Source organism: Sarcophilus harrisii, chromosome 2 (assembly GCF_902635505.1).
Source record: "Sarcophilus harrisii chromosome 2, mSarHar1.11, whole genome shotgun sequence".
NCBI lineage: Eukaryota > Metazoa > Chordata > Mammalia > Dasyuromorphia > Dasyuridae > Sarcophilus > Sarcophilus harrisii.
Window position 1 is genome coordinate 462,310,884 of NC_045427.1, and position 27,064 is coordinate 462,337,947.

A 27,064-nucleotide genomic window follows, 5' to 3' on the forward strand; every position below is an offset into this window, starting at 1 on the left:
AGGATCAGTAGAACTTAGTACTATTTGCAAGGCTCTATACCAGTACTTATTTCCTTGATTTAATATGAAAGATTGATCAATCACTCCATTTCAATTCAAATATTAAATGATTGCCATAAACAAAGGATTGTTCTAGGAACTGGGGATACAAAGAATAAAAATGAAGCTTATGTTCTACTGCTGACATAAAGACACATGCAGAAAAGCATAATATAAGGTAGGACATATTGGAGAGAAAGAAATAAATGTTCTGGGAACATTTGAGAATCAAATAATAGAATATCAAAAAATAAAACACAATTTTTACAACAAAATATATAAGGAACAAATTAATTGAAATAGATTAAAAATAGGAGAATCAGGGAAAATATCTGCAGCAATTATTAACAATAAAAAGCCTGATATATAAAATATGCAAGGTAGTACTGGAAAAAAAAAAATAACACCAAGAGCCATTTCCCAATAGATAAACAATATTTCAAAGAAAGACTAGCAAATTATAAATGGGATTTTATATTCCAAATCATTAATAGTATGATTCATGCAAATTGCAAAACTCTTGAGTTTTCACCTAACTCCAAAAAAATTAACAAAAAATGAAAATTATAGGAAGAGTCATTACCGAAGAGGCTGAAGCAAAGCACCAACAACAGATGTCAGAGCTGCTTCCTCATTTTGATTATGACTTTGGAACATACAAGAAAACTAACAAATAACTATCCATGCCCTTGCATCCAGAAATCCAACTCCTAAGCATATACCTTCAGGAAGACAAAGACAGAAAAAAAGGCCCCATATATCTCAGAACATATTCAAGAGCATTCCTTGCCATAAAGAATTGGAATCAACATGGGTGCTTATTAATAATTGAAAGAAAAAAGAACTGATGGTATATGAATGGAATATTATTGTGCTATATAAAATGAAGAGCATGAGAAATTCAGAGAAATATGGAATATTCATGCAAACTTGAATGTTTGTGGCAGCCCTCTTTGTAGTGGCCAGAAACTGGAAACTGAACAGATGTCCATCAATTGGAGAATGGCTGAATAAATTGTAGTATATGAATATTATGGAATATTATTGTTCGGTAAGAAATGACCAACAGGATGATTTCAGAAAGGCCTGGAGAGACTTACACAAATTGATGCTGAGTGAAACGAGCAGGGCCAGGAGATCATTATATACTTCAACAACAATACTTTATGATGATCAATTCTTATGGACCTGGCCATCCTCAGCAATGAGATGAACCAAATCAGTTCCAATGGAGTAGTAATGAACTGAACAAGCTACACCCAGAGAAAGAACTCTGGGAGATGACTAAGAACCACTACATTGAATTCCCAATCCCTATATTTTTGCCTGCCTGCATTTTTGATTTCCTTCACAGGCTAGTTGTACAATATTTCAGAGTCCGATTCTTTTTGTACAGTAAAATAACGGTTTGGTCATGTATACTTATTGTGTATCTAATTTACACTTTAATATATTTAACATCTACTGGTCATCCTGCCTACTAGGGGAGGGGTGGGGGGAAGAAGGGGAAAAAGTGGAACAAAAGGTTTGGCAATTGTCAATGCTGTAAAATTACCCATACATATAATTTGTAAATAAAAAACTATTTAAAAAAAAAAGGAATATTCATGCAAACTAAAGCAAAATAAGCAGACCTTAAAGAATATAGATAATAACTACAACATTAATGAAAAGATCATGAAAAGGAAACTACTTTCTGAGTAATGCAAAAACTAATGATTGTTTTGAGAAATAAACAAACATCCCTCAAACCTCAGAGCAGAAGAGACGAGTGAATACTTCTACTTTAACTTGATTTTTTTTTTTTTTTGTTATTGTTACTAAATAGGTACAATCTGGGCAGAGGAGGGAAAGGAAATAAGCACGATGTAAAGATAAAAAGAAGGAGCCATCTTTCAATATGATAGGGTGCATGGAAGTGGAACAGCTCAACTCTCTCAAAACTACTCCAACAAGAATTAAAAAAAAAAAAAAAAAAAACAAAAAAAAAAACACCAGGCTGAAAATGAAAAGGGGAAATTCAAGAAGAAATCATAGTAAGAACATTTTATCAACACAGTTCCAAAGAGCCAGAGGCTTATAGACCATAGAGAACAGATCCAGACAGCAGCCTAGACCCTAAACAGAGAGTAGAGAATTTTCTAGCTCACAAACCAAGATTGAACCAAAATCTAGGGAAACCTAGAACCGGAAACCATGTACAGCAGAAACAGGTCTAACCAAGGATCCCTGGACCCTAAACCTGTGCTGGTCTGACCCTGAATCAGACCACTCAGAATAGATGTCCCACCTGGTCAACTACTCCTGAGGTACTTGAAGAACATACTACTCATTACTCAGATCCAGCTAATACATAAATTTGTGTATTAACATAAATAATTTTTTACAAAATAAATTATGAGAAGAGAGTACACCTTTCTCAATAGCCAGCATTGGCTAGACTCTACAAACATTAAGTATCTACCATACACACAGCAGTGTATGATGAACTAAAGAGATAAAAAAGAAAAATTACATAGCCTAGGGCTTTAGTCTAAAAGAAAGAATGTTGCTGTCATTCAGTCATTCCAATTATGTCCAATTCTTCATGACTTCATTTGGGGTTCTCGTGGCAAAGATATGAGAGTAGTTTATCATTTCCTTTTCTAGCTCATTTTACAGATGAGGAAGCTAAGACAAACAGGGTTAATTGACTTGTCCGGGGTCACACAGCTTGTGTCTGAAGCCAGATGTGAACTCAAGAAGAGGAGTCTTCCTGACTCCAGACCCCATCTAGCTGCCCAGAAAGAACAACGCATGTACAAATAACCATGCAAGTTAGGATATATTAAGTGTATAGGACATCAATCAGATAAAAAATTACCTTACATCTAATTCTGGGAGAGATGAAGAAAGGGAGGCTGGAGGAGGGGAATGGGACAAAGAAAAGGTAGTTTGTGCTAGACCTTGAAGGAAAATTAAGGATTTCATAAAAGGGAGCAAAAGATGTAGAAGGAATTCATTCTAAGTAGGGAGGAATAGTGAGAGCTAATTTTTGGAGGTTGAAGAGGGCAGGGCAAAGTCAGGAGAGAACTATCTGGCTAAAACATAGAATAATCAACATGGATTGGTATGAAAGAAGACTGCAATGACAGACTGTTACCAAAATATGTAGTGTTTTGAAAGCCAGCCTTAGTAGTTCATATTTTATCCTATATATAAAATGGAGAATTCATGAAGGCTACAGTCAGATCTATACATTAAAAATCAATCCAAAAGTATTTGTTAAACATTTACTATGTGGCAAGTACTGTACTAGGTAAAAGAAATACAAAGATCAGAAATGAAACAATTCTTCCTCTCAAAAAAAAAAAAAAACTTCCTCTTATAAGTCAGTAGCTATTCAATTTCTTCCTAGTAGAATGCAAAACTTAAGTACTTACAATTTCTATTCACTTCATATCAAAAAAACAAGTCACATAAACTACAAAATTCTGAAAATTCACATTATTAGTAAATGAACTACCAACAATCATTCTCTAAAAGGTTTTATTGGAATTCTATATAGCCATTTATTATGCTCTAGCAATTATGCTATAATTTCCGCACCAATTCAAGAAATCCTCTCATCTACCACACAATCCATGATAACAATATTGTTTTCACTATGCTAAAGAAAAAGGTATTTTTCCTGCAATGATTTATTTTGCAGATGTGTTATTTATACACACACATCTCTATAAATCAAATGTAGGAAAGGACGAAGAGAATGAAAATTGTACACATAAAATAAAAAGGGGGCTAAGATGATGTAGTGGTGAACAGCAGGAAATTAAACTCCCAGCCTTCTTTCCATTAAGAAGTTTTGACAAGATAAAGACAAAGAATACAGCTTAAGCAGTATGTGAACAGCTGCAGAAACACCAAAATGATATATGGTTTCTTGCATTACAAGCTTTATTGCTAACTTGAAGCTGTTTTGGTAAATAGTAGAATAGGTATGTGTATATATATTTGACATATTATAGAAATATACTGAACAAAGTTAAAGGACTGTAAAATAATCCAAATTTAGAAGTCACTCTAAATGTATGCTAAGACTGAATGGTATTAAGTTGTTGTTCTTTTTTTTTTTTTTTTTTTTAATAGGCTCTTTCAGTGTTAAAAAATCTTTAAAGAAAGAATACATCAGTCAAGGTATAAAATAAATAATTTGTAATGTGTCACCAAGCTTTTAAAGAATTAAACTAAAAACAATAATTTGCTTTATGCCAACTCTCAAAATATGATACCATCTTTCTTTCATGGAAATAAGTTGAATTTACAACAAGAATGACTGAAATATGTATAAAAGAGCAAGACATAAGACCAAGGGAAACTCTTAAGTTTAAAAGCACTTCAATTATATATTCTAAAAATGAAATCTCAATATGCACAATTGCTGAGAAAATGTTTGAGATGTTTCTTTAAAATTTTTTTTTCATTTTTGCATCTTGTGTCCGCAAATTATTTCCAAAACACAAATATACCATAAAAATAGGGACTATGAAGAATAAACTACTCAGCATCCCCAATTTTCAGCCCAAGATAGATTTCAAGACAACTCACTTAGAAATTTTCACAGAAATCATTCAACACTAAATTTATGTTCTCAAAGTCTAACCCAGGTTAGTAATTGGCTTCTCTTAAGCATTCAATGCATGGCAATTGGTTAAGTGATTTTTTAATACATACCTTCTAATTCAATAGAGTCAGCAATAGAAAACATGCCATTTACCAGATAATGACCAGGACAAATAATAACAGTGTCTCCTTCATAACAAGCATTTATAGCTGACAATGGGTCATTATGAAACTAAAAAAGAAAAAAATTTAAATTAACTCAAAACAAAATGAAAAAGTTACTGCAACTTGGAAAATCTAATACATAATAAATACATATGCTTGACACATATGGCACCAAAAATAAGTTAATGGCCATTGATGATGAAAGAATGTACAATTTTGGCAATCTTTTCTCTTCACTTACTTGTTAGTTTTTAATTTGTTCAATAAACATCAAGATCTTACTATGTATATATCACTAATTCTACGAAATTATCTCAAGTTTTTTTCAGGATAAATCTGAAGTATTTCTTCTACTTGGACATACCTGAATTTCCATTTCTTCATGAGACTCCTGATAAAGCTTGTCTCTGAGCAGAGAATGCAACAAACTAGCCATCATGGAAGTTGATACAACATGGGTGATCTTTTTACCAGTTGGACGAATTCCCTTTGCTTGAATGCCAGTATGTTTCTGATAACCGAATACGTATCTTAAAGGTACAAATACATCTGTCAATTCTCAACAAGAGCCATGTGGTAAACATTATCATTCTAAGAGTAATACACTACCTTAGAAGAGGGTTCTCAATGAGTTTTAACTTCTGTTTCAGTTGTTCTATTTCAGAATATAGCCTTAACCCTTCAGCCATGGAAACATTTTCTAATTCAGTGTCTGCGTCACCATTTGATATACTGCTCCTCAGATTTAAAAACTTCCTATAAATTTCTTCACACTCAGAAAGTAGTTTGTGGTAGTCAATAATGAGACCTGAAGGGACCCGTCCTTCAAGAATGTCATAATGCCTGTAAGTTTAAAAACACAGTTAAAATCACAGCCTTTCAGGGGACGAGATCCACCTTTCCTAAAGACGTCGAAAGTGATTTGTTTTAACTGTATATTATCAAATGTATTCTAATTCTAATTGCATGAAAGACTACCTACCAGAAGACAGATGAGAAAGGAAAATCATTTTAAGTTCATTAAGTATTTTGAAAAGTTGATTTCATTTTTTCCCTTTAGACCAGGATATTTCTCTAATACTAAAAAGTCCATCAGGAAAAGATGTTATTTCTTTACTATACACCAATGATAAATTATCATTTTAAAAGTAACCTTTCTGGGGCAGCTATATAGCACAATGAATGGAGCACCAGCCCTTAATTCTGGAGGACCTGAATTCAAGTCTGGCCTCAGACACTTAACACTTCCAGCTGTGTGACCCTGGACAAGTCACTTAACCCCAACTGCCTCAGCAAAAAATAAAAAAATTAGATAAAAGTAACCTTTCTTCTTCTATATGTAAAATTGAAAAAAAATGACTGGCTGAACATAAAACAGAGGAAAAGAATGCAAAATAAGGGAAAAAACGAAAAACGAGTCTCAAGAAAAGGGAAGGAAAAGTAACTCCAAAACTTTACAAATGTGTTTGCCAGAGGTCTTAAAAAAAAAAAACAAAAAAAAAAACACACACACACGCAAAACAAAAAAACACATCAGGATTTACAAGAAATTCAAGTCTTCCTTTTGCCTTTTAGCGGTACTATCCCTGATTACGCTGAATCTTCACTTAGGAAGATGATTAAACAATTTAGAAAAATTTCAGATTCTAAGTAGAAAATCATCACTAAATTAAAGAAACACTAAAAAGGAAGAATAAAGATTTTTCTGGACAATTCTATAAATCTACTTTATACTTATGCTATTAGCTTAGCCATCTACTCAAAAGTATCACAGAGAACTAAAAAATTTTATCTCTTTTAGGTCAACAAAATAATTTTTGTTTATATACTAGAGTTCAAACTATTGACTTAAAGATGTAAAATCATTACCATCTGAAGAGAAAGAACACTGTCAAAACAGTTTCAAAATAATAATTTTATTATCAAAGTTAGAAAAACCTCAGTTTAAGTCCCAACATAGAGAAAAAAATCAAAACCCAAATCCTAAATAAATTGGTACCCAATGATGAAAACAAATGATACTTTAAAAGAATATAAATAGCTAATTTCTTTTCAAATAAATACATCAGATGAATCTTGGAAAGAACGTTCTTTATCTGTATTGATTAAAGTATGAATATTTAAAGCCATTCTAAAAATTTGCTTTACAAAGAGAAATGGAGAAACAAAACACTAATTATTCAGCCAAAAGCATAATAAAGTTGTGAAAAATTGAAGTTAGAATCCAAAAATAAGAATCCTAATATTTCTGATGCCCCAAGTCAAGCCATCATTTTATTCTTTATATTGAATCTCCAAAATCCAACTTGTATGGACAAGAAAAAAAAATCATCTATGTAATTTAATTTAGATCAACAAGCTTTAAAGCATGATGTTTTAAAGTGAAAATAAAAAATATCTACTATGTACTATAATACCAAAATGGTGTAATGTGCTTTTTTTGAGTTATACCTCCAGTTCTACTCTCATTTGAGACTTTCTTAAAGAATTCCCTTATTTATTTGTTTTATTTGTTTTGCTGGGGTGATTGGGGTTAAGTGACTTGCCTAGATCACACAGCTAGGAAGTGTTAAGTGTCTGAGGCCAAATTTTGAACTCAGGTCCTCCTGACTTCAAGGCTGATGCTCTATGGTATTCTTATTTACGATAACATTCAAGACTTCATCAATAACAAAGATTCTTCTCAACTTTTGAAAATAGTTCTTTCCTTCCTTCAGCCTTATCAGCTGAGGGTGCTTTGTAAAATGTGTATAAATCATTTGACTACCAAATGACTACCAAAAAAAAGTATGAAATCTGAATACAGTTTTAAGAGTAAAGATGAAATTCTCCAGTACAAATAGTATTCAGCTATCATTAAATTTCATTTAAGTCAAAATAAATCATTATTCTTTAAATTATATTATTCTTGAGAATTTTCTGGCTGGCTGAAATTCTGACATGCCAAGCACATATCTTAGAAAATAAGAAGGAAAGGAGATAAAAATCTTGGCTGATTTATGAAAAAATAAATTAAACATTACAATAAACTAAGTCTCTCTTTTTATGTTATTATTCAAATGTTTGGCTAATTAGATCAACAGATCATTCCTTGAGCAATGAAGGCTCTATAAAAATTAATAGGGTTAGTATATTAATAAATACAACCAAAGCACCTTCCATTGAAAAACTTTCAAAAATTTTCCAAAGTACAAGTTCTAGCTTTATTCACATTTTAACACTCCCTACTTAGTCACTCATTTGGAATTCATAAAAAGTTATCTGGTTTTGTAGCACCATCTAATGGAAGTCTCAAAGTCATGCATTATCTAAGCAATCCTAAAGTAGTGCAGAACGATCTATTGAGAAATTTGTTTTAAACCTTTAAGAAAGTAATTGGGAAAAGGCATGTAACTGTACAGAAAAATATGTAGTTTGTAAGTAATCCAAAACTGTTGATTCAAAACTCATTGAAACTTAAATGTTTTAGAATTCAATAACAGACCATAAAACAGTAAAAAGATACACTTATCTTTGAATAGGTAGCATTTAATTGGGTTAAAGTTTACAAAGCACTTTACAAATATTATATTATTTTATCCTCACAACAGCCTGGAGAAGTAGGTGTTATAATATCATCATCCACATTTTATAGAAAATGAAGGCATATCAAGGTTAGGTAACTTGCTCAGAGTCGAAGCTAGTAAAGCAATAAGGATGTCTTGAACTCAAATTTTCCTTAAAAAAGGATTTCAATGTAAATTATGTAAATAGCATAATTAGGACATTATTTGGCCTACTTAATAAAAATTATATTTAAGCATTTGTGAACCTATATTCGCAATTTAGTTATTTTAGTCATTGTTAAATAATATTCTTATACAGTAATTTTGACAAATACAAAGATTTCTACTTTATAACTCATTCTGACAATATTTCGTTAGTCCAGTTTAAATTACCATCTTAACTTGGACTAAAACTACATTTACTGAAAAATATTCTATTATTCAAATGATTTTTGCTATTTTTCAATAGTACTATTAGTCCAAATCTGTTGTAGATTTAGATAGAGTGAGTAAGCTTCATTTCTATTAGGGTTCTACTGTCAACTCTCAGACTTTTCTCCAACATGCCACAGTAGCCTTCTCACCTAGAAGTTTAGGTTTCTCCCCATTACCCCTCTTCTGATTATTTTTATAATCTCCATTAGAAAGAAAGTGACTAGGCCAACTATCTCCCTTCTTCTCCATGCTCTACTCCTAGTTCTATCAGCCTTCTTTCCCTGGAAGTTCACTGAATCCTGACCTCACACTTCAGAAATTCACTCTATCCCTATGGTCTCTTCCCTTTATTGAATAGTTGAGCCAAAAATCCCATCTAAGGCATGGAACCCAGGCTACCCATGTCTTCATTTCTCTCCAGGATGTATCTCTGACCTTGTGGACTTTGTCTGCATTGGAGACCTTCTCCCTGCCGTTCCTTTTCAGTTTTCTTTACTGTGTTCCTCAATTAAAACATAAGTTCCTTGAAGTCAGGTACTCTCTTTTTGTTCATATATTTTCACGGCTAAGTACAGGGCCTGGCATACAGTTCAGCTTAATCAGTGTTTGTTGATTTGATTTGTGATGAGGACTCCTTTGGTGTAGGTATTGAAACTAGAAAGACACTGAGGTCCCCTCCAATTCTCAAATTCTGTGATTTTATTAACAAAATGTTTTAGTTACCTTGAATTTTTTTTTTTTTTAAAGTGCAATTCAATGGATTACAGATTCAAAGTTAGAAGAGACTTTATTAGCAGTCTTTCATTATACATATAAGAAATCAGGGCCCAGAACAGCCAGAACAGATCTACCTTAGATTTCCCAGCAAGTAACTTGCAGACCCAAAGTTTGATCTTAAACCTTCAAACTCCAAACCCAGCACCCTTTCCACTGAATGATATTGCTTAGATAACTGTTTGAACATGAATTTTTTTCAGTTATTTTCTTAAATTTATGTAAGCTCTGAATCAAGAACCCACTGTCTCCTTCACCACCCCATAGGTAGTGCCCTCAAGTGACTGGCAGGTAAGTTTGGACTTTGCAAAGGATGCTGTTTCTGTATGAGCTCTATTTTTATATGATTTGATAAAAATAAAAGCTAGTTAAAAGCACTGCAGGCACAAAGAAATAAACCAGTATGAGAACAGTAATGACATACACTTACAAACGCAATCGAGGTTCAACACATCTGACAAAATAATCATATTCATCCTCCTCCTCTTCATCCCAACTCCTCCAAATATTTTGGTAGAAAAACCTAAAAAATAAATAAATAAATAAATAAATAAAAAAATATATATATATATATATATATAAAACATTAAAAATTAGTCACTAATTCAAAATGTAAAAATTCTTGTAGACAAAAACTGAATTTGCACTTGCAAATCAAAGCAGTTGATTTATATCAACAAGAATATCCCAAACATAAAACACTCCTTCAGATCCTAATTAAAAATTCAGAATCGTGAAGTAAGTATAAACATTCCTTCTACCTACCTAATTGTGGAGTTTTTCCAGAATCATTGATTCTTTCAGTTTCTTTTTTCACCCAAAAACAAATATAAATAAAGACATTATAATAAATGCTAAGAGCATTATAGTATGGTTCTTTCACTTTAGGTAACAATTAGCTACTGCAGCTAGGTGTTACAGTAGATAGTGCCCCAAACCTGTTAGAAAGGCTTCCTGAATTCAAATCTGACCTCTGACACTTACCAGCTACCAGCTGTGTGACCCTGGACAAGTCATTTAAAACTGTTTGCTTTAATTTCCTCATCTGTAAAATAAACTAGAAAAGGAAACCACCCCAGTATCTTTGCCAAGATGATTAAACAATTAACCTACATGGGGAGGCAGAACACAAATATGCATGAAAAGTTAAAATAAAACAACACTACAATTAGCACCTGGTTTCAAATGCTTAGTATTAAAATAAGTATTATGAATTCAAAACTGGGATGACTGTGGGCTTAAGGACTGAATTCATGAGTTCATTGGTACAGGGAATTCCTGAATAAGGAAATTCTTTTCTATCTTCTCTGTAACTTATAGTTTTAGAGTAACTTTATAGTTTTAGAGAATTGCCTAGAGTAATAAGAGGTTAAGTGACTTGATTCAGGATCACACAGCCAGCATGTGTCACATGTAGGACTGGAAACCAGGTCTTCATGGCTATAAGAACAATTCTATAATCAATACTATATGCTTATGTGTATATAAATGACATATATATGTAAAAAAAAAAAATATATATATATATATATATATATATATGTGAGTACACATCTAAATGTGCACACATTCACATATTCTACATCAGAAAAAGCACCTAAATTTCCCCTTTAAATCTACCATAAATATAAACTTTCAGATGATTCATAATAAGGAATTCTAAATATCAGACTTGTGTCATCTCAACTGAAACTAATAAATTACCATGAAATGACATAGTATGGTCAAAGATATGAGATATCTGATTAACAATATCTTATTGTAATCTAAAAATTTAAACCCAGAAAGGTATAAGAAAATTATAATGCTCCTAAATATACTTCAGCTTCTTATGCAAAATAGTAGCAAAGAAAAATCTTAAAATGATCACACAATTTTCCCTAAAAAGTTAATGTTACAATCAAAAAAAAAAAAACCTTACTGGTAGAACAAACAAGAATATTTTAATTGGATTTGTCTTACTCGCTTTTGAGAAAACCACAAATCCAAAGAGTTTCTTACTCACACACACTATTATTCATAATTTCCATAAAATACAAGCAATTTTCCTTTATCTCTAACTGTTTTCATTATTTATTATAAACAAAGATAGAACCAGGATGACTACTTCACTTTTCTAATGTTGAACAGTTTCTTGGACATGAAGAGGCAATATATGTTACAGTGAAGAATAAGAGTTGAAATAACAAAATCTGGATTCAAGACCCAGTTTTCCTACATATAATCTTGAATAAGTCAAGGAGGATCAACTAAGATAACATGAGGTAAAGTATTTTGAAGCCATAAAGTACTGCCCCAAAAAAGCAATAAATATACTTAGCATAGAATCACTGTTGGTGTTTTGTGCTAAATTTTTTTGTACGCTGTCAAGAAATGTTACTTACAACCTGGGACTGAAGAAGATGACAAGGAGAAATATTTTCAATCTATAAAACCTGGGCCCAGTTCTTAAAATAAAATAATGGCTATGGAGAGTTTATTAATCACATGAGGACTATTTCCCAGTTTCTAGGTAAAATTAAGAAGGAACAACAATGTACTTTATCCTTAAATAACCAAATTAAGCCTTAAAAAAAAAAAAGTAAGCATTTTTAGTGAAATGGAACATCCAATCACACTCCTAAGTTAATCAGTTAAAAATACAAAAATTTAGCTATGTAAGATAAACGAGAGTTAAGATGTAAGTGATCCTATTTTTAAAGTTTTTTCAAAACCCAGGAAAACACAGCTTAATACAAATAGTCTCTGCTTTATTTTAATCTCATTTGAAATATAGAAATAAGTTAATAGTAAATATGCAAAGCTAAAATCAGTTATGCCAAAAAGTACTGATCAAAACTGAATTTTCCCTGAAAAACTACAGGAAGAAACAAAAGATTTCATTTAATCAGCATTAGCCCAGAAAGTGACAAAAAAGAAAATGCTAAAATAGATGGAAAAATTAGGGCAAGTTTTACTAGCAACAGTAATTCTCTACCAACTTGTTAAAAGTCAGTTCTTCAGTCTTGGGACTCTCTCAGAACATGTAACATTTATTTTCCCTTAAATTCATAGATATTTCCCATAAGCCCCAGCTTCCCAGAACCTTAAAAATTCTCTAGCAATAATTTCCAAATAACTCATCTCCTACAAAAACACTAAAGAAAAAGTCCTTTTTCCAAATGCTTTATTTTTGAACATCATTGCTTCTGCAAGTATACAATTAAAGAAAAAACCTCCACCTTTAAGTATTTTAAAATAAAGACACAATAGCTGGTTTGATACCTTAGTTTTGGGATCTTCATTACCTCAGTTTCATCCAATATTTCTAGATAAAAGACCATTTTTATATATTTCTCTTCTTACCTGACATGTTCAATTGCAAGTGCTGTCTGGTCAAACTCGCCTGAATCATCAAACACCACCCACAGTTCTTGAAGAGGCAACTGGTTTTCTTTCAGTTCTAGCAATTCTTTCATGCATTCCAAAGTAAAGGTACTAACTCGAGATTCGCAAAGGTAAGGATGAGTAAGCTTCACCTCTGCTTTCAGAGATGAAAAATCCACATTTGTGACCTGAAATTTAAAATAATATGACCATGTGATAAGATGGTTTTCTTATCAACTGGACAAGTAATACAAAGCTAGGAGGGATGGACAAATACATTCGGTAATAAAGTAGGATCTCAAAGATCAGTCTAAAACAATGGATCAAATAAAAGATACTATTTAATAGGAATAAATACAAGGTCATACATTTCAATTAAAAAAAAAGAAAAAAAGCCAAAAACCTCCCAAATGAAAGATGGAGGAGGCATAGTTAAATAACAGTTCACGAGAATTCAAAATTTCCATGTCAAAGAAGCTAAATCAATCTTAGCATTGCATTAAGAGACATAAGAATATGGTGGTCCCGTTGCATCCTGCTTCAGTCAATGCACATCTGGAACACTCTATTTAGCTCTGCAAGCCACATTTTAAGATCTACTTTGACAAGTAGAGAACATCCAGAAAAGAATGGCAATGGAACCAGCAACCACACCATGTGAAGTACAAATCAAGGAATTACAGATGTTTAACCTAAAGAAAAGAAAAGATTTGGGAACTGAAAGAACAGCTGCCTTCAGTTATGTGATAGGCTGTCATATGAAAGAGAAATTAGTTTTGTTCTGCTTGACCTCAGTAGGCAAAAGTGGGATGTTTCTAAGGAAGATGCAAGATCACTTGCAAGGAATGATGGTAAGATTCCAGTTCAGTTAGGAGTTAGTGTAAATGGCCTCCAACATTTCTTCCAACTCAGTCTATGGAATTCTTTGAAAGAATGTGTAGGTATGTTTTCTATTTCATTTTAAGATATAAAAAAATTAATGAAAATTTAACAATTCAGAAGTTAAAAAATAAAAAGATACTACTGTCTGAGGCTTCAGAAAATATATAAACTTTAACATATATAATAAAGAGGAGTTAACTCGTTCTTAATCTCTCTTCCTCAAGTCTCTCTTCTCCCCAATCTATTTTCCACAAATGCCAAAATGATTTTCCTAACTCTGACCAGGTTACTCCTTTATTCAATAAACTCCACTGGCTGCTTATTATCTCTAGATTATCTCTAGATCCTATTTATCATCATTTATAACCTTTCATGACTCAGCCTCAACTTACCCTTCCAGTCTCATTATACATAACACTCCTTTCAAAACATGCAATGGTCCAGCCAAACTGATCTTCTCTGTTCTTCAAACAAATTTCATCCTCCCATCTCTCCCACCTTTGTACAACTGATTATCCCCCATGCCTGAATGGACTCCTTCACCTTTGCCTTTCACAATATCATTTCCTTCACAAACTTAGCACAAGTGCTACATTAAGTGTTTCCTGATCCCCTAAAACCCCCACCCCTCAAAAAAAATTGCCTTACATTTTCTTATATATTTTGCAAAGATATACATAGTACCTTACCTCTGAGGTAAGTACCTCAGAGACATAAAAATGTTTCATTTCAGTCTTTGTATCCTTATTATCTAGCACAGATCCTGGCATGTGGAACACTTTTAATAAATAATTCTTGATCACCTGAAATGCCTAAGACCATAGTTCCAAATAATCTTAGAAACTTCATTTGCCTTCCTATCAAATACTGCCAACAGCTGAATTTTCAGATAAATAATTTTATGATTTTTGTAGTTTAATGTAGAATTTGGAGTTTCACTTTAAACTGGGTAAGAAAGTTCAGGAGCAGCCTCTTACTAACAATGAAATACATTATCAGATGCAGCAAGAACAGTTATCACAGCCAAAAAGAAGATAAGTCAGTCATGCAGCAAGTGAGAGCGATAACTGCTCAAGAATTAGAGATCACAGGATAAACAGATTTAGAGCTAGAAGGTATCTTAGCAGTATTTCTTCTACAGATGAATCAAGTAAGGCTAAGACAGGTTAAGTGACTTAGCCAAAGTCACTCAAGAAATAAAATGGCAAAAATAAAATTAGAATTCAAGTTTTCTAACTCCAAATCTATCATTCTTCTCTACTCTAGCTGCCAGTACAATGAAAAAAAAAAAAAAAAAAGAGGACTGGATTTGTAATCAGAAGACTTGGGTTCAAATCATATCTCTGCCAACCACTTGGGTGGCCAAAGGCAAGTCGCTATATTCCCAGCCTCAGCTGCCCTATCTGCAAAATGAGAGGTTTGTAGCAGGTGGCCTTTAAGCTCCATTCTAGCTCTCAATTGATGGCCTACAAATTGCATTGTTACTCATAACTATTAAAAGTACTAGAAGGTAACCTATTTAACATGTACAGGACTGCTTGCCATCTGGGGGAGAGGGTGGAGGGAGGGAGGGGAAAAATTGGAACAGAAGTGAGTGCAAGGGATAATGTTGTAAAAAATTACCCTGGCATGGGTTCTGTCAATAAAAAGTTATTAAAAATAAGTAAATAAATAAACCTTTAAAAAATAAATAAATAAAAGTACTAGAAGAAAGCTTCTAACACGTTGAGTAAATCCACTATGGAGGATTTACAGAAAGACCAGGACAAGAAAGAAAAGATGAGAAGGTATGGATAAGTATTTGATTTTGTATCAATGAGACTACCCACACCAATGAGATTACTAACCATTAAAATATTACAGGAATACCCAACCAACATTATCTCTAACGTACGGATTCATGCAAGTTGTAACATAATTAGTGTACTGCTTAACAAACAGAACAAACCAAGGTTAGACTGAGACTTTAAAGTTAAATAACAAATATCCATATTTGATTCTGAAAGCATAAACATCTTACTGTGAATATCATCCCTTTTAATACTGCAGAATTTCAACAGAAAGAATATATTTAATAAAGTCACAATTCTGTAGCCTGATAGTACCAGACCAATAATAAAAGTCTTAAAGACTTTTGAAATTTTCAAATTTCATGGAAAGCAACGTCTTTAGTACCAAATAGTAAAGAAAAAAAATTACATTGAGAGAACATGGCAAAGTAAACATGTGGAGAAAAATTTTGTTAGTTTCTCTTCACCGCAAATACAATTAATTCTTCAACTTATGGCTATTTTTCTGAATGCTCTTTCTTTAAAAATCCTCATCTAAAGCAAAGCTTTTAAAACTCTGGGTCATGAACCCTATGGGGTTGTGTAACTGACTGTGGAGGTCATGAAATTATGATTTATTATCAGTAAATGTTTCATTTGAATATTTATTTTATATACCTGTACAGGTAGGGTCTCATCAAAATTTCTCAAGCAAAAAGGAAATTACAAGTGGAAGAATTTTAAGAAGCCTGACCTAAATGACAGTTTTAAAAGAAGTAGAATTTATTGCAAAAATGTTTAATATAAAAAGTAGGTAGTGTAACATGGAGATTCATAGTTTTATATTGAATCTTCTTTTTGTATTTTACCATATGGTATAAATGCTTTTTCTGTGTTGAAGCTTAGAATTTAAAAAATAAATTTTGAAAATAAATTTATACCCTTATCTATCTAGAATCTTTTTCAATGCATGGAAAAAAATGGCTCCAATTAAGTCCTGCTTCAATGCATCACCATAGTAAAGAGATAACATCAAGTCTAAAAGTTATGTTAAGCTTCTAAAGTTCTATCAAGCTGAAACTGCTTCAAATATTGGCCCAGGAACAAACTATCATCTGAGCACCAGCAAAATTAAGAACAGATAGGTTTGCTACTAGGGCATTAACCAATCACCAACTGATACATTTAGCTGGCCAACGTAACTTATAGAACTATTATAGTACTGAGGGAGTACCACACTGATGCAATTATGGATTTTTTAAGGTAAATAATAATAATTTTAGTAGAATAGACACATTCCACTATAAAGTCAATCTGTATCAAGATGTTATCAGACAACAGAAGATATCCTTGATCCCATATGAATTGAGCAAGAAAAAATAAAAATGTCTTGATCAAATATGAAATATTTAAAAATACTCATCTTAAAAATTAAAAAAATTATTTCAGAAGTCTCAAAGTACTATCTTAATGAAGATTTCTAAGTATGAACTTTATTCCAAGTTAACATAGAAATCTAGAATTAAGATAAAAAATTCACAAGCAACATCTATGATTCACTGCCCTGTACATAAGCACTGCAGTAAATGACATTGTTTCTAAAGGAGTTGTAGTATAACTACTTGTATTCACACTTGTCGGTTTAACATTACAGTTTAGCAAGGTTTTTTGTGGTCCAGTTAACAAACACTGAGAAAATTCACAGCTGTAATTAGAGTGCAAATTTAATGGGAAAGACCCAGTCAATTGAAAAATAAGATTGTTTTACTTTCTGGAATGGGGCACATTACCAAGAGATTAACCACATAACTACAGATTTGTTAAGCAAAAAATGGGCTGTCTTGTATTGCCTATTTGGTTTGAGCTATTTAATGTGCTACAATTAAGACGACAAAAAATTAATTGAAACTGCTGTTGACTTATAACTAGACCTTTTTTTAAACAAGTTCAGAGCACCTACACTTCATAGTCAACTTCCCTTTATCAGGAGGACATTGAAACTTAAACAACTGAGATTTTCAAATAGCTTTCCTTCAGTTGCTTTTAAAATTTGCTTGAATGCTTTATCCACCATGGCAATTAGATGTGGAAAACATGTTATTTTCAATCAGCTCATAAACTTTAATTAAAAATAAGTACTTTGGCTATAACAGTCTGAAGTAAAGTGCTTTTAGCTAGAGACAAATGTCTTAACAACTGAATTAAATTTACCTCAACCAGCACCTCGAACACATTAGTGCGCCAGATTGCCTGCCATCCAGATGGTTCAAGGACCTTCTCCAAGTACTCAGCTGTGAATTCCCTTACCTCGGAAGCCTTGCAATCAGCTACAAACAAATTAAATACTTGAAATAAGAATTTATACTACATAAAGCAGAAAGAAGCTACTGTCCACCCAACCATTTGATATGTGCACGCCATTCTCAATACGACATTGCAGCCAGACTGACAAGTCTGTTTTCAAATGCATTAACTATAATGTGCATTTATTTGTATTAACTACTCTTTGAAGTAGTAAAAATATTACCATCCTCATATTACAGATGAGGAAACTGAGGTTTAGAGAGTTTGGATTGCTTGCCCAACGTCCCACAGCCAATGAATGGCAGGGAAAAAAAGACTCTATGCCCTGTCTCAGAAGAAACAGCAGCTCTATTTACACAGTAATTCTAACAGCAGATTCTAGGGTACAGCAGTGCTGTAAAAAGATACCATATTCCCATCAAATTACAAAGACACTGAAAATATAAGAAGCAAAAAAGCCCATCTTACATACAAAGTGAATACTTACCTAGAATATAATCTTGATAAGCTCTGAATCGCTCATAGAACAAAAGCTGATTTGTTTGGAAAATGTCTGGAAAAGGTATATTCCCTTCTGGCACAAACCTTTGCAAAATAGTCCCTGGTTTATTATGACTGCCATAATCATTGACTGTATCTTCATCTTGGAATAAGTCTAAAAGAGTAAAAAAGAACATTCAACTTCCTAAATACTTCCAACGTCTTTCAATTACCCAAAAATTAAAACACTTACTCATTAAAACAACAAAGAAGCACAAATGAGCATTCAGGTATCATAGTTTATTTACCTCTCCCCTTGTCAGAAGGAACTATAGTTTATCCAAGAAAGCCTAAAAACATGTCAAATTAAAAGTGCTCTTTCAAAATCCTAAGAGTTTTTTTGTAAGTTTAAATTTTTACATCAAAAGATGCTTTCTTTTCTTCTAAAGACACCTTTAATTCTTTACTATGACTTGGCACTTTCCATTTACTCAACATTTTATGATCATATATTTCCCTTATAACATTATTATAAATTTCCTGGCAAATAGGGAAAAGGATGACTCTTCCTTCTCTAATGACTAGCACTTTTAGAGAACTAGGAGACTCACTTTTTTTCTAGTACAATTTCAAGTTTACAATGCTCATTCCATATATAGTGATAAAATAATCTTTAATAGAAAAAGCTTTATTTTCATTTTATGTAGGCTGTGGGATTCCTCATTTAAGACCTTACCACTTAAAAAAAAAAAATGGTCCAAACTCTCCCCTCTTCCAATAAGCTGTCCCTCAATGATAAGAATATGACTAATTATAATTATATCAATTATTTACTATTTGCAGTTTCTATAGTTTACCTGTTGCCACTCCTAATAGCTGAGTAACAATGCATAACTTATTTTCCATGCTCATTTCCCAATTTTACCCATTTCCCACACATTATTCTATATAACAATCCATGTCATAACGGCAACAATAATACAGATCAACGTCACCTTGGTTAAGTCACTTAGGCTTGTTTTCTTCAGTTCCTCATCTGTAAAATAAACTGAGGAAACTGCAAACCACTCCACTATCTTTGTCAAAATCTCAAATGAAGTAACTATGTCAGACATGACTGAAAACAACTGATCATCATCAATGTTTATGGTAGCATTCAACAGGTGGATTTATGATTGACAATGGCATCACTAAGTGTTTCAAAGCAAATTAATATTAATATTAATTTCTCTTACTTCTCATTATTACTGCTTTCCTAGACTCTACTCCAAGTGTTAGAACTGCCCTAGTGGCCTGCACTTGGCTTTACTTAGCCCTATAGTACAGCAATGGAGGCTTACAATTTTAGGAAGGAAATAATAAATCCTTTAGGATTTATTCCTAAAATAATAACAATAACTTACTTGTATAATCCTTTATATTTGACAAAGTATTTTCTTCATAAGGACTCTGTGTGAAAGGTGATAACTCAGATTTACATAGAGCTTAAGGCTTACAAAGGACTTTACTCACAAGAATCAACCAATAATATGTGACAGGTACTGTGCTAAGTGCTTAGAATACAAAAAAAAAAAAAAAAAAAAAAGATACAAAGGACAATCCCAGCCCTTAAAATGCTGACAATCTGATAGGGGAGATGACAAGCAAACAAATATATATAAAACAAGCTATAATTAGGATAAGTAGAAAATAATCGGCACATGGAAGGCACTGAAATTAAGGGAAGATTTCCTATAGAAAAAGTATTTTATTTTTCCATATTACAAAGAAGCTCAGATTTAGTTCAATTTGAGAAATATTTATTAATGACTACTTTGCAACTGAAATAAGTGATAGAATAGCAGGGGGAAAAATATGACCCCACCCTCAAGGAATTTATTTTCTAAATAGAAGGATACAATGTGTACAGAGATAGATAGCTTAGGAAAGACCCAGGTAAAATGGGTAGGAAAAAAAATTTTACTCTCAAACTCATAAATAAGTGACTCACCTGTGGTCAACAATTCAACCTGGGCTACAGATCAGAGCTGGAAAGGTCCAATAGTTTACATTATAGAGAAAGAAAATGAAGCCCACAGAAGGAATATTTGCCTGAAGTCAGAAACAAGAGGAAGCTAAATCTAAATTCCAAGTTTACTACTTTCTCATGAAAATGGGTCTTAGGCCTTAACCTAGATCACCCAGCCTCTTACTGTATAATGACTTAATATTTCAAGGATTTGTGATTATGTATCAATGACAAGACGGGATTCAAGCCCCCACCCTACTCCCATGACTTTGGAGACTGAAGAAGTAGGACCAGTGCTCAAGGGGTGATGTCTGAACTTGGAGCGGTCAAGATTTATTATTATATTTATTAATATTAATATATTATTATTAACTAATTAGTATATATCACATATAATTATTGTATGTAATAATTAATTGATTGATATTAATTAATATATTATTATTATACTTCATAGACTTACGCTGAGGATAAAATGAGGCAGCACTTGAAAAGAGCTTTTGCAAACCTTTAGGCACTATAAAATCGATAGCTATCTTTATTAGCAATGAGCTTTTGCAACCACAGAGCTCTCAAGCCTTCAGTGGTAGAACTAGCCGGATTTGCAAAGGTTGAAAAGGAGCATCCAGCTAGTTCTAAATTTCTGAGGATTAGCAGTAAAGAACTACATCTGCCATCCAATTCAATAACCACTCAATACATTCGCATTTGCGCGAGACCCCACGTATAGGCTCCACGTCTCTCGAGGGCAGGCGCACCGTTCAACCTTTGCCCTCTCTCCTCTCCAGGCGCGAGTACTTCACTGTCCGGAAGGACCTCAGAGGCTACCCCAACACTAACCGCTTCTACAACATCCCTGAATCACGATCAAAAGGCGACTTCGAAAATCCCCACCTTGTAAATAAAAAGCTATAATAAAATAAAGACAATCTCCACCGACGGGGAACTCGCTGCTTCCCGCAGCACCCTGGGACACCTTGAACAATCAAAGGCTCTTCCCAAGCACCAGCCCGAACGCGCCTCCTCCTTTGCTCCTGCTTCTGCCCTCTCCCAAAGCCCGTGACGCGCTTGGGACTAGCAGAGCAGCCGCGCTCCCCTCGCCCCCGCCCCGATCTTCTTTCGCAAAACAAACCGCCTTCCCGGGTGGTTTTCCTCAGGCCGGGCCTCCCAGCAGGGAGTCTCGGCCCAGCCCCTTTTACGGGCCAGGGAAAGGCAATTCGGCCGCGAGAAGCCAAGGGACGGGATCGGAGTCACGGCGACGGAAGGGATCAGAAAGCGCGACACACTCAAAGCCAGCTTGCGCGTGCTCCCGCCCCCCGGCTCTGCCCTCCGCCACACAGTTAGGCCCCCTCCCGCGGGAGCCCCAGGGAGCCAAAGACGCCCGCCAAGGAGCGAAGCGCTCGGGCCCCGCCGGGCTGAAAGGGCAAGGGCAAGGGGCGGACGGCAGCCGCGGCCTCCGCCCGCCCGCCCGCCCCGACCCGGGGAACGGGGGATGCGCACCGTGTTGCACGCCCGAAGACACCCCAGACGGCCTGGAATCCGGGGCCGGAGCCGCAGTCCCCAACCCTTCAGCCATTTCAAATTTCCGCGGGCTGCACTGTGGGACGCCGTGACGTAGGCCCGCCGGAGGCCGCTGGTTGGAAAGTAGCCAGGAACCCAGAGGCCCAATCAGAGGAAGGCTTGCTTACGTTCGCTCTTAAGGAAGGCAAGCTAGCGAGACCCCGCTATGTCTCCCCCTCCTGGCTGGGAGGCGAGGCTGCGGTGTCAAAAAGGCATCTACTTGAGCTGGTGCGATTTTTAGTTTTAGCTCTGGAAGTGCTGTCAGAGGCCCTCTAACCAACCCGCGTTTTTGTTTTGCTTTGTTTTTACAAACTGAAAACCTGGGAGGTTAAACGCCTTGCCTAGTGTAAGGTCGAGTTACTCCTGCTGGTAAACGCCTGACGAAGGAAGGAATTGCGCAACCCCTGTCCCGGCCCTTTCCCCCCGGAACCACGCGCAGTTTGTTTTTCCTTATTTGTATCCTCCCCGAGCGCGGAAACTCTTCCCGTCGGGATTTTTGTTTCCCCAGGGCCCGCCCAGCGAAAAGTAGCCCGCGCGGGGGGGGAGGGGGGGGGCATGCGCGCTGGAAGGGAGGACGGCGACGTCCAAGAAAAGCCAAAAAGGCGCAGATTCATCGGGAGAAGCCCAAAGAAGTCTGGATAGCTTGGGGGGGAGGGGAAGCCAAAGAAGGTCCATATGTGTAACTGGTGGAAAATAAGAAGCTATGAAATTTCCAGAAAGCCGGTTGTGCCCTCAGGACCTCATTTTCCTCATCTGTAAAATGGGGGCATTAATCTGTATAATTGCTACCACACTAACTTGTTATAAAGATTATATTAGATAGTAGGTAAAGCGCTTTATAAATCTTAAAATGCTACATAAATATCAGAGATGATTCAAGTACTCAGTTTCCTGCCAAAATTGCCAGTGTGTCCTTACTCGGCCGGGAATTTCCACTTCCACTCTCCCTGCCTTTCACTCCCTTTTTACCTCTAAGCAGAAGACACATCTTTGAGTAATCAGTTATACAAATCATAGCTGAGAATCTCTTCTTACTATAGCCATTAGCAGGCCACGAAAGAGGCACCGATCTGATATTTAAGAAAGTTAAGAGAGGAAAGCTGAGAAAATTTAAGAGGAAATCAAATTGTGGAGTCGTTGTCTAATGTGTAAATATCATCCCATCACCCTTAGAAGTGGTTGAAGGTGAAAAGAAATCTCTTGGGGGAAACTTATGGATGTGTGATGGATGGTGCTTGGGAAACTGTCCCCCATTATAAGGGCTGATGGAGTGAGGGAAATTGTCACTCTTTTGGGGGGAGGTTGGAATCTCCTACCTTCTTTCAAGGCTCAGTTCAAAGGCTGCTTCCTACATGAAATTTTTCTTTCTCCTTCCAATTTATACTGACTCCCTCTACTCACTGTTATGCCAAAGTTTCCTTTTAATGGGGTGACCAGTTCCTCCAATTATCCTATTTCGTTCCTCTGCCTTAGATTATAACCGTCCCCTTTTAAAGTTTGAGATAAAGGTTTTATTAAGGACATTCCTTAATGTTTGACGAGATAAAGGTTTATCCATTTCAGATGTCATTAGAATATCAGTAATGTCATTGTTCTTGTTATTCCATAACTGGGGGCTAGACTCTTTGAGATGATAGTCTCCTCTCGCCTTGGGATCAACATGGATGCATTGGTCCCAGTATTTCTCTCCATTTAATAAGTTATTGAATTGGTCTCTGATCTCTGTCTTGCTCAGTCTCTTCAGCATTACAACTCTCCCCATAATCTTGAATTTGTTTTGTATTAACAGAGCCAATATTTCAATTCAGGTTTCCCTGACTCCAAGATCAGTACCATATCTATTATATTATACTAAGCTCTAAGTGACTTTCAATCACTTTCTATCTTCCATACAAAGATATGATATCATATAATAAAGCTATGTTTTATTGCTCTTCCCCTCCTCATATTAGAGCATGAGCTTCTTGAAAATAAGGACTATCTCACTTTAGTATTTGTATCCCAGCATGTACACAATGCTTGTAACGTGATCAGAATTTAATAAGTGCTTTTTCATCTTCAGAAAGAGAATTGATAAATTCTTAGTGCAGATTAAAGAATACTTATTTTTTACTTTATTTCCTTTCACTTTTTTTTTAGCAACATGGCTAATATGGAAATATGTTTTGCATGATTTCACATGTATAACGGTCATATTGCTTGCCTTCTCAATGAGTGGGGGAAGGGCTGGAAGAAAAGAGAATTTGGAACCCAACATTTTTTTAAATTAATGTTTAAAATTTCATTGTTTTTATATCCTTTTTCATTAATTCAATCAGTATGGATAGGGATTACCTATTTTTAAAGGAAACATTCCAAAAAAAGTTTTGTGTTCACAAAAGTCTAAATCATTGGATTCCCTCTTGGGTATAAAAACAGGCAAGAAATTTGAAAAAATAAAAAGAGGGAGGGTAGAATTACTTGGTAAAGCAACAGGTAAAATTGATAAGTAAGCATGTCAAGAAAAATGCTGTGATGTTCCTGAGCTACCAAGAGTGGAAACAAAGAAGCAAGCTGTGGGTTAGAGTCAGAGTGGAAGGGGAATGCATAGGAGAGTAGTATCATGGTGACTCCAAAAGTCCTTGTAGAATCCTGATGTCTGCTGAGCTTCAGGAGATTTCAGCCTCCCCCAAGTAGGTAAGTAGCATGGTTGATACTATAAACCTTCCATAAAGAATGACAATTTCCTCATTCCATCTGCCTATAAAATGAAGGACAGTTTCCCAACCACCATAAGTTTTCCCCAAGAGATTTCTTCTCACTTTCAACCACCTCTAAAGATAATGGGATGACAGATAGATAGAGATAGTGATAGAAAAAGAGATAGAGATATATATATGCACTAAAGTGACTCTATAATTTGATTTCCTCTTACAATTTTCACAGCTTTCATGTCTTAATTAACTGCTTTTAATATTAAATTGACATTTCTTTCACGGTCTGCTTACCAACAGTTATACTTAGAAAAGACTTTGAGCCATGATTTGTATAACTGATTACTCAAAACAGGAAAAGTAACCAAGGGCTCCAGAGCTAGCATTTTTAGAGACTTCAGGGGCCCACTTGTTAAATAAATGTAACATCTGTTTCACTAAGATCTCTCCTCCAGAGATTACAGTTACTCTGAATGCCTTTCAAACAAGTCTTGAGAGAAAATTTTCTAGAGAAAGAGAAGGAAAACTCTGGGTCCCCAAGGAGAAAATATCAATGGAGTAGAGGAAATAGCTACAAAACAAAGAGACTGGGGCACTGAACATAAATTTTAATGACTTACACATCAGTCTGGTCAGGTTTCTTCTCTGCTTAAAAGTTTTCAGTACCACACTCTTGATTTCCAAATAAAGTTCACATTTCCAGCTAACATTAAAGGTCCATCAGTCTGGCAGCAGCCTGCATACCCAGATTTCAATCATGTTTTTCTCCCTCTTATATACATTGTACCTTGCCCCTAAACTGTGTGTTCTATGCTATTAATGTGTCTGGATTCTCTCTTCAAGCTTTTTCTCCAACTATTCCCTACACCTAGAAAATCGGGTTTTTTTCTTCTTTGCTTAGTAAATTTCAACCTAATGTTTAAAGGATCACTGAAATGCCACCTTCTCTAGGAAGCCTTCCTTTATACATCTTGATAGTACAGACCTTAAACATTTGGGACCATGTCAGTTTTTGATCTTTATATCCCCAGAACGTAACAGAGTAGGCACTTCACCAGGACTGGTACAGTAGATTCTAATACATTTACCTGTTCTCTCCATTTCAATGTATCCTATACAAGATTGCTAAAGAGATCTTCATATAATCACTATTTTCCACTAATGGCCCTGATCAGTAAAAATGGCAAAACACAATTGTGAATTTGAACTTTTGTCTTGTTATGGGTTTCAAGGGGATAAATTTTCTTTTTTCAAATATGTTTTTAAAAAACAACCTTTATACATTTATGTGAATTGTATGGGGATGAATGAGCAGAAGAACTTCAGAATTTTAGCTGATAAACACAAAGTTACATGTTTCATCTAAAGCACTAATTACAGCCACCAAAAACCATTCTTTGAGTGCAAGAGCCTCAAACATCTAGATGTTTGTTGTTTTCTTGTTTACATTTCTTTAACATATAAACTTTTTATGGATTTTTTTAAACCTATGTTCAAAAGCCCCAGTATCAAAACCACTAAAGTATATAAAAATCTTGCTGTAATATTGAATAAAAATGTTACTTGAATTTATTTTCCTTTATTTAAGAGCTGATGTCACTTCTCTATTCAATGAATTCCAGTTGCCTCTAGGATAAAATATAAATTCTTCTGTTTTTCCTTTAAAGTTTTTCACAACTTGACCCCAATTTATTTTTCTGGCCTCTCATTATTCTACTTCCTGCATTGTACAATCTAACCATACTAGCCCTTTTTCTGTTTCTCACACTGTCTTGTCTCATTTTTGCACTGAACTTCCTATGTGGAAGATGAATTTTTCACTTTCACATTAGAGAAGTTCTTCATTTAAGTACCACCTACACAAAACATTTTCTGCTCTTCCTTACCCCTCAACCGATTGTACCTTCCTTCCTTCATTACCTTGCATTTTTTTTAATTTTCCTGCTCATATTTATTCCATACATATTTTTTCCTTTTTTTTTTTTTTTTTTTTTTTTTGGTATGGAAATTCAGGTGAAATGACTTGCCCAGGATCGCACAGCTAGTACATGTTAAGTGTCTGAGATTGGATTTGAACAAAGGTCTTGCTGACTCCAGGGCCAGTGTTCTATCCACTGTGCTACCTAAGTGCCCAAAAATCCATATACACTTGAATGTGTATGAAGAAAAAGCAATCTAGCAACTGCTCCTATGGTGTCATAGTCACAGTTACTTGAAAAACCCAGAAAAGAAAATTTTTGTTACCATTGTCCTTGATGCCATGAAAACATTTAACATAAGAAACTGGTATCATTTTATCAGTGGAAATGACATTAAAGAAGAAACATTAACATCTCCTTTACTGCTGAATCTATTAACTACAGTTTCGTCTCCATTAGAATATGAGCTTTTTGAGGGCAGGGTAGATATTACTTTTCTGTTTATATACCCAATGTTTACCAC

The 27,064-nt window shown here is 34.6% G+C and overlaps 1 protein-coding gene across 3 annotated transcripts in view; it reads right to left on the reverse strand.

Annotated features, from left to right (window-relative positions):
- Window positions 1-22,045, reverse strand: part of SHCBP1 (SHC binding and spindle associated 1) — a 33,991-nt gene extending 11,946 nt beyond the window's left edge. The window contains exons 1-8 of one of the 3 annotated variants that reach the window (XM_031954411.1): window positions 21,870-22,045; window positions 18,369-18,536; window positions 17,789-17,904; window positions 12,906-13,114; window positions 9,991-10,083; window positions 5,416-5,649; window positions 5,171-5,336; window positions 4,753-4,873 (exon numbers count right to left, since the gene is read on the reverse strand). In XM_031954411.1, the coding sequence (XP_031810271.1) occupies window positions 4,753-4,873; window positions 5,171-5,336; window positions 5,416-5,649; window positions 9,991-10,083; window positions 12,906-13,114; window positions 17,789-17,904; window positions 18,369-18,536; window positions 21,870-21,945 (1,183 nt within the window). In that variant the 5' untranslated portion in view covers window positions 21,946-22,045. Of the gene's footprint in view, window positions 1-4,752; window positions 4,874-5,170; window positions 5,337-5,415; window positions 5,650-9,990; window positions 10,084-12,905; window positions 13,115-17,788; window positions 17,905-18,368; window positions 18,537-21,263; window positions 21,669-21,869 lie in introns of those variants that run through there. The other 2 variants (XM_031954410.1, XM_031954409.1) reach the window with 2 other exon arrangements.
- Between the last annotated feature and the right edge of the window lie 5,019 nt (window positions 22,046-27,064).